This window comes from Pyricularia grisea (genome assembly GCF_004355905.1).
Source record: "Pyricularia grisea strain NI907 chromosome V map unlocalized Pyricularia_grisea_NI907_Scaffold_10, whole genome shotgun sequence".
Classification (NCBI taxonomy): domain Eukaryota; kingdom Fungi; phylum Ascomycota; class Sordariomycetes; order Magnaporthales; family Pyriculariaceae; genus Pyricularia; species Pyricularia grisea.
In genome coordinates, this window is record NW_022156722.1 from 724,483 (window position 1) to 740,472 (window position 15,990).

The window sequence follows — 15,990 nt, forward strand, 5'->3', positions numbered from 1 at the left end:
GCGATGGGTTCGCTGAAGCGGCTTTGCGATGGATGGTTTGAATTGACTGAGGTTTCGCGGGCCTCGAATTTCGTGTACGCGCCTGAGAAAAGTGGGTACAGAGCAATTGAAAGTGGGTCCATTGAGTCTCTATCGTATTCCTCGTCCTCGTCACCGGCATCATCTCTCAAAATGTCTTGTCTATTTACTCCCTTGAATCCGTCAACAATTCTTTTTGTTTTCAAAACTCTGGTTTGCCCATCGTAGCCTTAATTTGATGCTTTTCCGACTCTTGCTTACAGCACTAATATAACACATAAAGGTGAACCTTAAATGTTTTAGCGTTGAACTTTCATCATACATCTCATACATTTCATTCAAAATATCACCCACCCACTCTACCTATTCAAGCATCGCCAAAGCTCCAAAATCGGTAACTGCGAAAAAGGACATTCATCATTGAACTGGGTGCCGTGCCTCTAAGAGTATTTTGTGGCGTCTACCTATATCCCATCCCAGAATATTTTCCTACATTTTTTTTTTCTGGTTTGTTTGTTTTCTCTTGTTCGTCCTCCGTTCCTCCCAATCCTCAATTTATGCCTGGTACGTGCTGGCCGACACGTTGCCACCACGGCCGGTCCAGTTGACGTGGATGTCCTGGCCCTCGGGGTACTTGGCGTTGGCAAACTCGGGCTTGATGCGGAAGGTGTGGGCACCAAAGTAGTCACGCTGGGCCTGCAGAAGGTTGGCGGGCAGGTCCTTGGTGCGGTAACCGTCGAACCATGACAGAGCAGTCGAGAAGGCGGGGGTCGGGATACCGAGGAAGGCGGCACGGCCAACAACCTCACGCCACCCAGGCTGGGCGTTGTTGATGGCCTTGTTGAAGAAGTCGTCGAAGAGGAGGTTCTCCAAGTCGGGGTTCTTGCGGTAAGCAGAGGTAATATCCTTCAGGAATACGGAACGGATAATGCAGCCACCACGCCACATGAGGGCGATCGAAGGCTTGTTCAGCTTCCAGCCGTACTCCTTGGCGGCCTATAACGATTCAAACAACCCGTGTCAGTAACAACAACAGAAAACCTGGGCGGAATCTGGAATATTCAGTAAAAAAATCCTGGGTTAAAAACGTACTTCCTGCATCAGCATGAAACCCTGAGCATAGGAGATGATCTTGGAGGCGTAAAGAGCCTGCTCAAGATCCTTGATGAACTGCTCCTTGTTGCCCTCGAAAGAGCTGGTGCGGCCAATGTACTCAAGCTTCTGGGAAGCACGGACACGCTGCTCCTTGATGCCCGACAGGCAGCGACCGAAGACGGCCTCACCGATAAGGGTGACGGGCATGCCCAGGTCCAGAGCGTTGATGGTGGTCCACTTGCCGGTACCCTTCTGGCCGGCCTTGTCGAGGATCTTCTCAACAAGGGGAAGTCCGTCCTCGTCGTTGAAGTACATGATGTCCCTGGTGATCTCGATCAGGAAAGAGTCAAGGACACCCTTGTTCCACTGGGTGAAAACATCACCAATCTCCTTGTTGGACATGCCGAGACCACGCTTCATGATGTCGTACGCCTAAATACAATCAAGCATTGTCAGTAATTTGGGTTTTGCAGGACCAGTATATACTGCCAACCGCCCATTTGCAGGCAGATGGCAACCGTTACAACGGCAACAGTGATGAACTAACCTCGCAGATGAGCTGCATGTCACCATACTCGATACCGTTGTGAACCATCTTGACGTAGTGGCCAGCACCCTCGTCACCAACCCACTCACAGCATGCCTCGCCGTCGCTCTTGGCGGATATGCTCTGGAAGATGTCCTTAATGTGGGGCCAGGCAGCCTCGGAGCCACCGGGCATGATGGAGGGACCGTACCGGGCACCCTCCTCACCACCGGAAACACCGGAGCCGACGAAGTAGAGACCCTTGGTCTCAAGGTACTTCATCCTCCTGTTGGAGTCGGGGAAGAAGGAGTTACCACCATCGATGATGATGTCACCCTTGCTCAGCAGGGGCAGGAGGGTCTCAATCCAGTCGTCGACGGCCTTGCCGGCCTGGACCAGGAGCATGATCCGGCGCGGCGACTTGAGCTTGGAGACGAACTCCTCTGTAGAGTGGGCACCGACGATCGACTTGCCCTTGGCCTCGTTGGCCAGGAAGTTGTCGACCTTGGAGACGGTACGGTTGAAGGCGCAGATGGTGAAGCCATGGTCGGCCATGTTCAGAATAAGGTTCTGGCCCCTGTTGCACAAACAACAATCGTTAGTCGGTCTGTATGAGCGGGGTCCAGCCTACTTTGCTAAGCAATGCAGGTAGGTAACCGAGCTAGATCCGGTCCGTGACATCCGGGAGGAGTACCGCAGTCGGATCTTGAGCGATTTGAGGGGGTAGGTAATAGGTTTAGGGAAGACAACTTACATGACGGCCAGGCCGATGAGGCCGAGATCAGCGCTTCCGGACTTGTCAGCATTGTTTGACGTTGAAGATGATGAAGAAGACCCTGCATTCATGGATGGAAAAGCCCTGCCGAGGCCGGCGAGGCGAGCGCTGCGGGCACTCAGTCAGGGTGCGGGAAACAAAAGGGAACAGTCGTCACGAAAAGAGGTCGCCAGCAACGTTGAGTGCTGCCGAAGTTTGAGATCACATCCTCATACAGGGAGGCAACGGCAGCAGTGACAGTTGTTGCATCGCCGCGGGCATTGACGGCTTCGTCGGCTTCGCGGCGTCGGCATCGTGACAGAGTCGTCGAGTTGCATGGGCAAGCACCTCATCGGCTGAGGGGCGATGATGGATGGTGGGGTAAGAGGTAGCGGACTTACACTGCGCCAGACATGTTGATTACTTTGGGTAGCTATGTCTCGAGGTTGATCTTGAAATGTTGAGGATCTTTGGTCGAGGAGGAATGTCTAGCACTCCAAAAAAGATTAAGAGAAGGATATCTACTAAGGGTGGATGGAGGGGTGACGCGGGATTAAGTAGGAAGGTTAGGTAAGGTAGGTAGGTAGGTTACAAGATTAAAAAAGTCGGGCAGAGTGTTGGGATGGAAACCCAAGGCGGATGAGGATTAGGAGTGTTTGACAATGCACCTCCCGCGTCTGGGTGTCGTAGCTCACCTACTCCTCCCACCTCGAATTGGATGCTCCATGGCGGGGCAGCCGTTCCGTCTGTCCCTCTGCCCTGTATGCCTGCTTACTCAAGACTCTTCCACATGGCTGCCAATGAAAGCATAGCACAACACAACGTCAAGCTGCAAATGGTCCACGCTAACTTGCTTTGCGCTACCGCTAGGCTGCCGAAACTATTCTTGCCATTCTTTTTTGTTCTTTCTTGTCCTCGAAAAATGAGGGCCCCCAGCAAAGTGGGTAAGAGAAGGTTGGATAATGGATTTACGATGGATTTTTTGGGGAAAGGAAAACAGTCATGTAAGGTACACGGTGACGTCAAAGGAGGAGCAAACGTAAATGAAACGAATGAATGATCAAGCAATGCTATTAAAATCGATGCACTGCTCTACTGTGCTCAATCTGGGCTCATGAACTGAACAGAGCCTAATTGTAGGTAAGATAGATAGGTACATACATTGCTTTGCCTTTCCACTACTGTAGATAGCTACCTACCTACCTACCTACCTACTTGTAAACCCTGTCCGGATCTCTGGCAAAGGCCGGGGTCAAGCTCCGACTGGAACTCCGGCGATGTCGGCCGTGTTGCAGGATAAACCTTTAAAACATGCAACGATATCTTTGCATAGCTCAGCCTTTCTTGACCTGCATGTTTGGAATGTTTCTCACAAAACAAAACGAGACGAACACCTTTCAGTCTGGATCTTCACTAAGCTACGTGCATTTTGTTTGTTATCAGACGTGGGACGATTATCCAAAGCCTACCTTCTGTCCAATCCTCAGGTCATGCTCTCAAAAAAAAAGATTAAAAAATTACGAAGCTCTACGTGGCGTGAATGCTTCAGTTTCGGACTGGATTTGGAGTGAGATCGCCACCCATGGGCCACACACCATTACTGTACTTCCCTGTCTACTGGATCCCGTCTTTGCCTCTTGAGTGACGAAAAAAAAAAAAAAGACGCTCGCTCCCCACGACCCAACCCGCGTAATGGAAAACGTGCAGCGTGGTTTGGCCCACAAATCTTGTTGGCTCCATTGCCGGCTTGAGGACCGACTAATGCAGTGAGCAAGTGAGCAAAAGCAGAAAAGCCAAGATTGAGCAAAAACGTAGAGAGAGACAGAAAGCAAGCAGAATCTCGGTCAAAGCGGGGTTATGATTCTGTAGCGGGACAAAGTGACAAAAAAAAAAAAACAATTTCCCGCCACTTGTCGTTGACCCTTTTTTTTTTTCTTCAACGAATTATGACGGATATTTCCGCATTAGTGAATAATTTTTTATTTTTATTTTTGTACAGGACAACTCACTCACATTATTTTTCAACAACCTCCAGTCGCAACCGAACCATTGGACACGTTTCGGCCAAACTTCCGGCTCCTTTACCGGGAAGAAAGCCTCGAGAGACCAGAGAGAAAATAACTGCCCCTCCTTGAAACCACCCCTACCTCTCAGCTCCTCCCAACCAACGAAGTACGAAGGCTTGAGAGAGTACTGAATTGTACTACGTATAGCTTGGTAACACCGCCCGGTCCTTCCGAAAGTGGAGAGGAGGAGCAGGAGGGGGAGGGGGTAAAGCTGTACTCCGTAGGGTAATTAATGCAAGTGCTTGCTAAGCTCAGGCTGCGCGCCGCTGTTTGCGCAGTTTAAACCGTAGCAATCTACTATGGTATCATAGTAGTCCACTGCGGACAGAAACATGCACGGCTTTGAGAGTGGGTGCCACCCCCACCGACCCTTGCTGGCGAAATCACGAGTGACGTTTGTTTTTCCTTCGTTTCGTTCCCCCGACATCACAACCTCTACCACCAAAAAGTTAGCAGGGTGTCATTCGCGGGGGGCCGGACTTTTTTGGGAAGTGGCTCGCCAAGTAATAATACGTAGTCAATAGTGAAAGGCCTTCGGTTGAGTCAGTGGGTTATTTTGACGAAAAGATAAGCGGGGGAGACCCGTATTCCCTCTCCAAAGAAAAGCCTTCTTGTCACCTCTTTCAGTCCGATGACGGGATAAAGTGCTTCTTCGCCCTGCCTGGTCGTATCATGGGAAAAGAAAAAGAAAGTCCCGCATAGTCAGTCAGCTCAAGGCGGTTGAATAGATTATCAAGTCGGACTTCCATCTCTTTTTATCCCGCGTATTCATTGCCCTCCGGTTAGGAAGGTCAAAGTTGCTGCCCAATGTCATCCAGCTCATAGCCTACCTAACTTGTCTACCTTGCTTACCGGTAGATTAAATCCGCCGGGGCCCATTGCAAGTTGATGGGGTTCTGTTCTCATCGTTGACGTCGCCATGACAGCAAGCTTGGACAGCTATGGACTATCGCGGCGTCTCCAGGGAAACCTGACCCGGAAGGTCCGGAAGAGCCGGGGCCGGGATGCTAACTATTAATTGTGACGACAACAAGCTCGAACTCTGAATAAAGTACCAAAGGTGCACAATACCTAGAGAGGTATTAATTTGCAATGCACGGGTAAAGATTCAACAACATGAACGCGCAGGTTCTGCCTCTTTGCATTAATTCATAGCTTAGTTAAATTCGGGGTTGTACAAGTCGATCGATGTTGGTCTCCCCAAGGAAGAAGGTATTCATCTCGAGGTTATCAAGTCTGAAATTTGTCAAAATGGCTACATAGCCATAGTAACCTTTTTCGACAAGATGCACCGAAATTATAACTGAATAGAGCCATTTCCCTGCAAGACTCGCAAAAGAGCTACCATTTCGTGTCAGAGACAACAACTTCAGTTGTTTTAAGGCACGATAGGGCTTGTTGTGGTCGTTGGGCAGGCTGGACGGGTAAAAGTAGGCCAAGGACGGCAGTCAGGAAAACAACTACCGCGTGTACGTCAGTTTGGTTACATTCTTATTACTCCTTTCTTTTTTTGGTGATCGCATCTCTCAAGAGATATATACATATACTTACCCGCCATAGGGGATACCGCAGTTGTTGACTGCCTCCCAGCATACTGTCCGATTGAAGCAATTCGTTCCAGTGACACCGGTGACTAAACCCGTGCCGCTGATGACAGGAGGCGAGGTAATTGTAGAAAAGGTTGTAGGTTTAACCTCAATCGAAGGACAGGGTGGCTTAGAGAATGTTGGCCAAGGTGTGCAGTCAGGAAAGCATCTGGTGTTTACAAGTACATCAGTCAAAAGCCTCGAGAGTCGAAAAGGGCCTTCTGGGACTTGTTCAGCCATGGAAACCACGGCATTTTGACTTACCCTCCATACATCTCACCGCACTCGTTGGTTCCATCCCAACATACAGTTCGCGAGCTGCAGTTTTCAACAATAGGGTCTAGCAGAGTCGCGTTTGCAAGCGCAGTGGTAAAGGAAGGCGGCTGAGTGACTATTGTCATCTGGGCCAGGCTGTTGAGGGAACACGAGGGCGTGGTGATTGCCCAAGGTTTGCAGTCGAGAACGCAACTACCGGGTGTAATATGTTAGTTGGGGGAATGGCTGCACAGGGATCCGAGCTCCTTTTCTCAACAAGGTGAAGAAACGAGCTTTCTTACCCTCCATATTTTTGTCCACATGCGTCGATTCCGTTGACACAGACTGTCCTGGTGCTGCAGATATCGACCGACGGGCTGACGATGACAACAGTTGGGGATGGAGTTGTGACAGGGGTCAAAACAGGAGTCAAGATGGGAGTTACAACAGGAGTGACAACGGGCGTGACAGCAGGTGTGACAAGAGAGCCAGCGTCAACCGAAGTGATTATAGGAACGGCTGGAGTCTCAACAACTGGGATGCAGGAGGGCGCTGTGGGCTCCAGCGAGGGAGTGCAAGTGTCGTAGCATCTTGGAAGAGGTCAGCTACGAACCTGACAAACACCCGGTTTGATAACAGGAGAGAAGAGCTTACCCAGAGTAGGTGACTCCACATTCGTTGACGCCAGCGACACACATGATGCCGGGCTCACATATGGCAGGCGTGGCAATAGGTTCGGCGGTGGGGTTCACAGCCGGAACCAATGTCGAAGAAGGCACACACACCGGCTCGGTCGGGCTCATCCAGGGCTTGCAGGTGTCCCAGCATCTTTGTCCATGTAGACAAGGTGTGTCAGCTTCAAGGCCCAGGAGGGGCGGCTTTTATCTAGCACATGGGAGATGAAAGTTGGAGGAAACCCACCCTTCCCATTTGCCACATTTGTTGACTCCCTCAACACAAAGAGTCCGTGGCTCACACTCGGGCGGCGGGAGCGGACCAAGGGAAGCCTGCGGCGGTAGGGGTGAGAATGCCAAAGAGGGTTGAATGGCCGAGGCAGAAGGCATATTAGAAGGGTTAGCAGTCTGCGGCTCAGGAGCCGGGAAAGCAGAAACGGCCATTGCCAGCGCGGTAAGGACACCGACACGGGCGAGGGTGAAGAGTGTTCGCATCTTCATGGCGTGTGATGATGTCTCAGGTATTCGAGGGAGGTTAGAAGTGGTTTTGAACGAGGGTCGGTCCGGTATGATTGCGGATATGTTCTTGAGTAGAAGAAACGAAGGACAACCAAGTTCAACTTGAGGATGTGGTGAGAATCAACAAAGAGAAGAGGGCAGACAAGGCCAAGTTGAGATAGAGTTGAGAATGGGACTGAACAAGAGCAATTGGAGAGGTGAAGACCTGGTTCACTGTCGAGACCAAAGGCAGAGCACAGTGCACGCTTATTTCTATCGTTCCTTCCCCTTCGGTCAAAGCCCTTTGTATTAACGCCTAGGTACATAGGTAGGTAAGGTAGGTAAGGTAGGTAGGTATTTTCTTGCTGCTACGGAGTCCAGATATTGCAAGGTTACCCGGACTTGCCATTAGAGCTACCTTAGGCACCTAGCTAGCACCAAGGTCTTGCCCGAGTCATCAAGAGCAACACAACTCTTGAGGCGAGGGACAATATCAACTACGACAACAAGAGTTTTGTGGTGCAAATATCAGGTTTGGAGCAGCACCGGATCGCGTTCGAGCCAGTGATGCTTTGAATCCAACCGGGTCCTGAGCTGTGTCCCAGTAGCACCAGATACAATACCTTTCAGTTCTCGTTTAAATATTGCCACTCACTCAGCAGTTTGACTGTGATAAATATCATTGCAAAAGTACATAAAGCAAGTAAGGTAGGTTAATAGGTACCTGGCTGTCACTTATATACCTACCTACCTACCTACCTAGATACATTAATGACCTTGCCTTGTCTGTCGTTTTGTATATCCCTCACTGTCAAGTTGCTTAACAACCACTTGATATATTTTCCAAATGTTGGTCAGGATCATTTCTCACAGTTTAATATTTTGCTATCCTTTGCTTAAAAACCAGCCTCGACTTCCATAGTATCTCCAAACACTTTTGTTAGTTTCCCAAAATGGCAAAGTCACACCCAAAATCCGGCCACACATCTAACGGGTAATACCAAGGGCCGGCCGAACATGAAAAAGATCGTCGGTGCCCATTTCCCGTAACACGGGGTTTTGCCAGATGGAGGAATGCCGGGTTCTGATGTAGGCAACGGTAGTTCAATATTTTGATCAAAAGTAAGGCCTGATGATCATTCGTCTGCATGCTTCACAAAATCGATGTCCAACTGCAGGCTGCGGTCAAATTTGCCGATTATATTTTGAGAAACACGCACTGGTGAAAAAAAATTGACAAGTTCGTGCCGCCGGCTGAACAAAATAAAAATCTTCTGATTTGGAGGATGAAATGAAGCACGGAATACTACCGCCGCTCTCCAAATGCCAAGTTTTTGATGCTGGAAGCTACACCGAGCAAAGGCAGCAGCACTGACTCGACTCACCAATAGCTAGCTGTCGACGACGCTTTTGAGGGTGCAAGATGCTGTCTTTTACATGCTGTGTAGCTTCTACAGCCGATGTGACGCATGTCATATCCACTGCGGTTACCTACCTCTTTTCTACTTGCTTGCCGATGGGATCCAAGAGGCAACAAAGATCAACATGGGGATCCTTGATTGTTCACTGCCGAACTTCCGTATTTGCCTACCTACCTTACCTGACTGTCTCAGTTCTCCAAATGCACCACCGCATCTTCATTTTACGGGTTGTAACGGCTTCAGCCGGACTCGTCAAAAGGACGAACCTGCACCAGTAATTTAATAAATTCATTCCGTATATCCCAGATAATAGCCCCTGAACTTATTATTAGTTTTCTTTTTTTGCACAAGAGCTTCGCCCAGAAATAACCTCGCCTGTTTCCGCACCCTCTCGGCCCCTGGCCGGAGCTCGAAGGACGAAAAAAAAGGCCAACTACCCACTATTCGATTCTGGGTAGCCAGGTCTTGGCTGCAGGTACTATAGCAAAAACAACCCTGAAAGAGTTGTACCAGAGTAACCTTTGGTAGCGAGGGAATGGCTGTGAACTTGCCACGGTCTTTTTCGATTTTTTTTTTTTTTTTTTTTTACGCCCAGAAATAGTGGCGGGAAGCTCGACCAAATTGCCTTCTAGAAGTTCCAACAATCATTTGATTATATTGAAATTTGCATCTCCGTGTGCATTCGTCATTATATGTTTTTCGTATTTGTGGTACCCTATTGATGCAGCCATCGGGACTAAGTAGTCGTCTTGCAGCGGCTTGCATCCACGAATGGAAAGACGGCACTTCAACATCAGTCGACATGTGCCCATATTGGCACATGTCTCGTAATGTATTGATTTTCTTTGGCCGTCTCTAGCCGTAGGGGAGAAAACAAAATAAAAACATGTGAGGTCGTTCGAGACTACCGAACCCGTCAACATGATGACATGGGAAACAAAAAAGAATTTGGTAAAAGAAACACAGAAAATCAGATCAAGCTATGTAACACCAGTGGCAACAGGAATTCAGTCACCGGTACTTACGATGCAGGAATATCCAAGGCATTCGATCAATGCGGGGTCTTACAACAACTTCAACTACTACTGGTGGCGGCTGAATTGAACGGTAAACCGATCAGCCATGTCTCTTTAATATCCCATATATTGGCCAAGAAAAGTTTTCTATACTGACAATAACAATACAAAAATCCTTTCTGGACTGGCATTGTTACTGGGTACTCTCGGAGATAGAGACCAGGAAAGGGAAAACATGAGATTGACATCACACCATACTCTCGTCCCCAGCCTTGGCCTTGGTCATTGACCATTGTAACCATGGAGAGAGAAAAAAAAATCATCACGACGTTCTCCTTGGTAGTGATGTGATGCAAGAAGGAGGCCACAATCGAACACGTTGTGCAGCATGTGTTAAAGTCTGTCTATGAGTAACTAGGTAAACTAACAAAAAAAAAAGTTATATATAGGGCTTAAACCTTGCCCCCTGATTTTGAGGCTTGAAGTATAAGTGACTGCAGCTTGCCCTATTTCATCGAGTATCATCATTCTACTCACATAAACTAGGATATTAAGCATTTTCTTTTCTTGAACCTAAAATCCAAAAGTCCATATTTTCAAGTATATAAATCACGTACGTACACATCACATTTGCCCATCTTTGTTACACCCTGCCTGCCCCTCATCCTCCTAATATCAGATCCCAATATCACGCCCTCCACCACCAACAAAAACACAAACTGCAAGTCACAATGAAGTGGATCACCCAGATCGCAACCGCGCTGCTAGCCACCACGGCACTCGCAGCACCCGCACCACCAAAGCAACCAGGCGAGACGACATTTTACAACCTGCGCATCTCCAGGTAACGTCCCCCCCCGCCAACCTCCCATTCCCTCCCCTATTCTTCCCCCCTCAAGCCACTAACACTCCTCCTCCTCCCCCATCTTACCCAGCCGAGTCAACAAGAACATCGACGGCAAGCTGCTGTCAGTCCACCAGAACCAAGTGGGCGTGCACCCGGGGTCGCCGGCGGTCCGCTTCTTCCCCGTCGACGTCTCGGACGGCACCGAGGCCAACGTCAAGTACCAGCTGCACACGCACCCGATCGGCATCGTCGAGAGCGTGCTGGGCCTGGTCGGGACCGACGGCCTGGGCACGCTGACGCAGATCAGCGACCCGTACTCGATCGACGTCCCCGACGGCACCAGGGTCGACTGGTCGTCGTGGGACATGGTCGAGGGCATCAGAGACGCTGGTGGTGAGCCGGCGGGCACCAGCTACCTCGAATACCTCGGCTCCCCCGGTGGGAGGTGGATCGCTTTCCCCTCGGGTGAGAAGGATAGTTGGGTCGTCACTTGGGATGACGGTAAGTCCTTTTTTTTCCTTTTTCTTTTTAGCTAACCCCCTTATTTCTCGTTTTCCTTTTGCTTCATGTACCTACCGTGATGCTTTTTCATCATTTTGTTTGTCTGCACAAGTCCCGCTTTTGTAAACCATCTTTACATTAGATACGTTCTTCACGCTGACACTAAGTACTTCTAGGTACTGGCGTCCTCCCTCAGCACTACATGCCGATCAACGTGACCTACGAGCAGGTCGAATGAGGATGATATTTGTTAAATGGACAGTACCAAGGTGGTACATTTACATATCGCGTTTAGCCAGCCTCACTGATTCTCTTGAGAAAAACTCTGTAAAGAGTCGTGCTCAACGAAAGGTTGTATTTACGACAAAAGTTCAGCCCAAAAATATATCTTGTAGTACTCATACCAAAAGTTTCAAGTCCAAATCCAGTAAATATTTCGCACGTCAAGTTACTTCACGACAATACCGCAAAAAGTTCTTTGCTGCCCAACTGAACCACTTTGCAAACTACTCATTGAAGCAGAATGACACTATTAGAATGATGCAAGTTATGGAACGCCACGCAGATATGTACCCTCTATACTGCACATTATACAGCGCCCACAAAACCATGTTGTGCTCCGGTGAAAGAACGATCCCCACTGCAAAGAGTTAAGTGTTCTCCGAAAAACCAAGACACCCATATCCTTGGTATTGTTCCAACCCCAACTATCAACATAAACCAAAAGAAAAAAGCCCCGAATAACCAATCTTGTCCAGGTTCGTTCCCATAATATCCCATTACTCAGCCAAAACCATCCGAAGCATCGAAAGGAAGTTTTCTCTCAGCTTGTGCACCTCTGAAATGGCCGGTTTCTCGGGCTCGCCTGCCCTCCTCCGCAGCCTATCACGCTGTTTGGCCCTGCGCCTGCGCTCGGCCTCAACAGGGTCCAGCTCGTCCTCGATCTCGGCATCCTCCTCGTCCGTGCCGCTGTCGTCGTCGTACGCCATGTCTTGCAGGTCCATCTGGTCAAGCCCAAAGTCGCTCGACCTGAATCCCACCGGCACACCGACGGTGCCGTCCACGCCACCCTCGGCCGCCATTTTCTGCCGCGTCTTGTCCTGGTGCCACTTTTTGCGCGCCTCCTGCCATGCGATCAGTTGGTTGATCTCCGCAATCGCCTTTTCTTTGTCCACAACCCCCGTGCTAATACCACCCTCGAACAGCGCGTTGATATCGAGAGTGCCATTCTTGGGTCCGTGCCTAAGGAACTCCAGAATGCCTTCGATCCAACCCATGAGCTGCGTGAAGAGCCCATTGTCATGTGTGTGCACTTCGTGAACAAACTTGTAAAAGTTGTGCTCGTGTCGTTGGCAAAGATCAATGAATGCCTGTACAGTCTGGTTGGGATCGGCTGAGGCATCTTGCTCGCGACATTGATCAACAACCTGAGTCAGAGTTCATATGTCAGTAGAGTTCAGCAAAAAGAAAACCACAGCATCCAAGGCCAAGACCTACCTGTATCGTGTCATCCACAAACATTGCAAAATCTGTAATACTATTGTACACGTTGGCTGATTTGTACACACGGACCAAAGGCTCGTAGAATATCGTAAACAGATCTCTGAACAGCTGAAGAGTTACTGGTTCCTCGATCAAATGCAACATCATTTCCTTGTCGCGTTGCCGTAATTGAAGTTTGAGCATTTGCTTCAAGTACGAGAAGAGTTGTGCGCCTTGCTTGAGCTCCTCGTCGACGTTCTCCACGGCGCTGTTGAAAGCTACGTATGCATTGTAGAGCCTCCCAATCTGCTCAGCCGTCAACGGAGGCTCAATCAGCTCAGATCGCAAGATTGCCACGACTATGTCGACGTCATCAGCCTCAGCCTCCTCGCGAATCGCCAACTTGATATGCTCCTCAGCCTCGGTAAACTTCTTCAGCTTGTCCACAAAAAGCTGGTCGTCGATCCTAGCCGCGAGCGCATCGATCGACTTTTGGAAATTTCGGATGCCGTCATTTAGCGTCATTGAAAAGATTCGCTGTAACAGCGATCGCGTGCCAAACGGTTGCGCTAGGAAAATGTCGAGGATGCCCGACATGACTGCCGCTGGGTTTGCGATCCGAATTGCATTCTTCATGAGTGTATATGGCATAAGGGAGTGTATCCTCTTGGCCTGCGCAAACAGCTCTGGGGAGTTATCCTCAGCTAGGAAAAGATGGTAAATGGTAGCCGCAACCTCGATCCGCAGCCATTCTGCAAACTTTTGGTATTGTATGCTTAGGTCCTGAATGGTCTCTTTCTCTTTGATCTCCTGGAAAAGCATAGTAAGGCCATTGCGCTCGACGATATCTTGGCGGAACCTGTGGAGGAATGTTAGTAACTGTCCGGAAGCAACATCACGGTAATCTCTTATTGTAGATAAAACATACTGTTCCATGTATGAATCCAACTCGGCTGCCCGTTTCCGTGCAATGTCGTAAAACTTCTTTTGTTCCTCCATGCGCTTCTCGTCAACTTCCTTTCTTCGTATAATGTCCCTAATATCATCGTCGGTTGGCGTTATCGAGTCACGAGTAAGAAATTCCTGCATAGCTTTAGTGTGGGCCAGTTGGGTGTTCTGCAACAACGATCGCAGAAACGCTCTCAACGAGATTCTTTGATTCTCGCGAAACAATACAGTCTGCTCATCCAGTTAGATTGTGACTTTCTCATTCACAGCACAACGCCAAGGGACCCGACGTACGTCTGATTTGTGGCCAGGGCTACGTTGACCATCCGTAGAAACACGAGGTGACCCCCGACCGGACAACGAGGCACTCCTCCTGTGACCTGCAGTACGAAGAAAAGGTCAGCTTTACGTCAACAAAAAATTCCTGCTTACTCTCATTAGTACTGACCTGCGAGGCTTCTGACAGACAAAGTTTTACCGCCATCGGAGCCATCTTTGCCTGTCATTTGTGTCGAGACGGACGACACCGAGGAGTTGTCGTCATCATCTTTGCGCGAGAAGTTACCAAGAATGCTCGCAGCCGACGTGTTGCTCTTGTTCTTCTTCGGCAATGGCGGGAGAATCTTTCCTGGAAGCTCGGTCCGCAGGGCATTACGCATTTTAGAAAAGTCACCATATCTGCGCGCGACGAAATGCTCCATCTCGCCTTTCCTCTTTACGCGCAGGATGAATTCCTAGAAGAGACCATTTCTGTCAGATAATGATCCAACGCACGACAACCCCGCCGCTTAATCTCAAGAACGACGTCATCGAGGTCTTCAGGGAACTTACTGCATGCTTGTGGTGCCTGATGTTCCTCTTGGTCGAGCTGATGCGGACAGCGCACACATTGACATCCCAGCCGTTGAGGTAGTTGCCTTCGGGCATGGTCGACAGAACACCTGTGTCAATGGCATCACGGTCCACAACCTCGAGCTCGGAAAATCTTATACGCTCCTCGTAGCCCGATGAGGTGGGTACGCCAGATACAATCATGAGCTCAACCAGCTTCTGCGCCTTGAGTGCAAGCTTGCGCCTCTTGGTCTCCTCCAGACGGTCCTCCGAGGACGAAATGTTCTTACTAGCAAAGGACTCGAGGAAGACCTGCAGCTTGTCCTGCCAAAACTCCTTTTCCCTCGCCTTGTCGAGGAACGGGAACTCGCGCACATGATGGACAAAGATGTATCGGAGGATTGGGAGGTCGGAGTCTAGTGGTGAGACTTCACCCAGGTCTGATTTGAAGGGGGCACCAAATCGGCGCAATGCCGTTGGCGAGTTGAGCTCTGAGATTTCTTTCTTGACTTGTTCGGCGACGAGTTCACGTTTGAGGTCTGCCAATGCGAGAATCTGGTCAACATGATATTGCCCTTGAACATTTTAAAATGCCCTAGCTTGCTCCGGGATTGCTCTTTGCATGAATATCCGTCACATGCTCCAGTGAAACTTACAATGCTCTTGCTTGCCAGTTAACGACTGGCCTGGTGGTGGTATAGATTTTGTGCTAATTGTGCGGACCGGAAGTTCTCTCGTTTCGCCGGTGGCCGCACCATTCTCATGAGCCGCACCGTTCTCCTTGACGGCTGTGCCGTTTTCAGGCGCTGCTAAGGATGCCATGATATCTGCCGAGTGTATGTGCGTGTTTGTTGTGTTGAGAAAGAAGGCTCGCGCCAGCAAATCTAGCAAATAATGGCGCCGAGGTTGCAGCAAAAAAAAAAAAAAAAGCCAAGTGCTGACGTCTCCAGGTTCCTTAGGGTCGAGTGGGTGAGAGCAATGACGATGGATGGGATTGAGTTCCCTTCTTAGTCGCGCCTACTGTGGCGGGGTACGTGGAAGCGCTTCGATCCGCCAAGGTAATGACGCGCAAGGGCCGGGAGTGTGTTCGGTTCGTCCAAAGTCTGAGGATGTGCGTATGTGCCCAAAAAGATCTGTGTCCTTCGCAGTTTGTAGGGCTGGGGAACAATTTCCTACTTAATCCAGCAGGGCAATATGTGATAAGTTAACTGCAAAGTCGAAATCAGGTTGAGGTCGAGACGCGAGTAAGCCCGGCAGTTTGCAATGTGCAAGGTTTGCCGCCCTACAAGCTCTAGCAAGGCAAGGATCTTGTCTGTCCCTTGCGTTTTGGTACAAACAAGTCATAAACCACTGATTTTATTGGAGCCGAACCGAATGCGATGGCCCGAAATAAACAGAAGACAAAGCTAACAGTGCTAATAAAATAGCACAGAACCAGGGCGAGTACGAGTATAAGAGTTGTTTTATTCTGG

General features: G+C 49.5%; 4 protein-coding genes across 4 annotated transcripts; 1 reads left to right on the plus strand and 3 right to left on the minus strand.

Annotated features, from left to right (window-relative positions):
• Positions 1 to 57: 57 nt before the first annotated feature.
• Positions 58 to 3,024, minus strand: PgNI_11740 (uncharacterized protein). The gene is made up of 5 exons (XM_031131704.1): positions 2,795 to 3,024; positions 2,394 to 2,522; positions 1,661 to 2,216; positions 1,111 to 1,545; positions 58 to 1,014 (listed from the first exon to the last, which is right to left on the minus strand). Exons 1-5 carry the CDS (start codon positions 2,806 to 2,808, stop codon positions 574 to 576), a joined length of 1,575 nt encoding a protein of 524 aa, XP_030976339.1. The 5' UTR covers positions 2,809 to 3,024; the 3' UTR covers positions 58 to 573.
• Positions 3,025 to 6,006: 2,982 nt separating this feature from the next.
• On the minus strand, positions 6,007 to 7,475 carry PgNI_11741 (uncharacterized protein; the record flags this gene model as incomplete). The annotated part of the gene is made up of 5 exons (XM_031131705.1): positions 6,007 to 6,214; positions 6,310 to 6,513; positions 6,603 to 6,890; positions 6,955 to 7,128; positions 7,222 to 7,475. The coding sequence occupies 5 exons, from the start codon at positions 7,473 to 7,475 to the stop codon at positions 6,007 to 6,009; spliced, it is 1,128 nt and encodes a 375-aa protein (XP_030976565.1).
• Positions 7,476 to 10,412: 2,937 nt separating this feature from the next.
• Positions 10,413 to 11,699, plus strand: PgNI_11742 (uncharacterized protein). The gene is made up of 3 exons (XM_031131706.1): positions 10,413 to 10,753; positions 10,845 to 11,257; positions 11,434 to 11,699. Exons 1-3 carry the CDS (start codon positions 10,641 to 10,643, stop codon positions 11,493 to 11,495), a joined length of 588 nt encoding a protein of 195 aa, XP_030976335.1. The 5' UTR covers positions 10,413 to 10,640; the 3' UTR covers positions 11,496 to 11,699.
• A 22-nt stretch (positions 11,700 to 11,721) lies between these two features.
• On the minus strand, positions 11,722 to 15,990 carry PgNI_11743 (uncharacterized protein). Its single transcript, XM_031131707.1, has 7 exons — positions 15,175 to 15,990; positions 14,519 to 15,057; positions 14,136 to 14,421; positions 13,982 to 14,067; positions 13,668 to 13,918; positions 12,755 to 13,598; positions 11,722 to 12,684 (listed from the first exon to the last, which is right to left on the minus strand). Exons 1-7 carry the CDS (start codon positions 15,338 to 15,340, stop codon positions 12,037 to 12,039), a joined length of 2,820 nt encoding a protein of 939 aa, XP_030976336.1. The 5' UTR covers positions 15,341 to 15,990; the 3' UTR covers positions 11,722 to 12,036.

Coding starts and splice junctions, on each gene's coding strand:
- PgNI_11740 (XM_031131704.1), bottom strand. Junction 2,217..2,393: donor CTCATCGGCCTGGCCGTCAT/GTAAGTTGTCTT, acceptor TTTGTGCAACAG/GGGCCAGAACCTTATTCTGA. Junction 1,546..1,660: donor ACATGCAGCTCATCTGCGAG/GTTAGTTCATCA, acceptor GATTGTATTTAG/GCGTACGACATCATGAAGCG.
- PgNI_11742 (XM_031131706.1), top strand. CDS start 10,641: ATGAAGTGGATCACCCAGATCGCAACCGCGCTGCTAGCCACCACGGCA. Junction 10,754..10,844: donor TACAACCTGCGCATCTCCAG/GTAACGTCCCCC, acceptor CATCTTACCCAG/CCGAGTCAACAAGAACATCG. Junction 11,258..11,433: donor GGTCGTCACTTGGGATGACG/GTAAGTCCTTTT, acceptor AAGTACTTCTAG/GTACTGGCGTCCTCCCTCAG.
- PgNI_11743 (XM_031131707.1), bottom strand. CDS start 15,340: ATGGCATCCTTAGCAGCGCCTGAAAACGGCACAGCCGTCAAGGAGAAC. Junction 15,058..15,174: donor AACTGGCAAGCAAGAGCATT/GTAAGTTTCACT, acceptor TCGCATTGGCAG/ACCTCAAACGTGAACTCGTC. Junction 14,422..14,518: donor TCAGGCACCACAAGCATGCA/GTAAGTTCCCTG, acceptor GGTCTCTTCTAG/GAATTCATCCTGCGCGTAAA.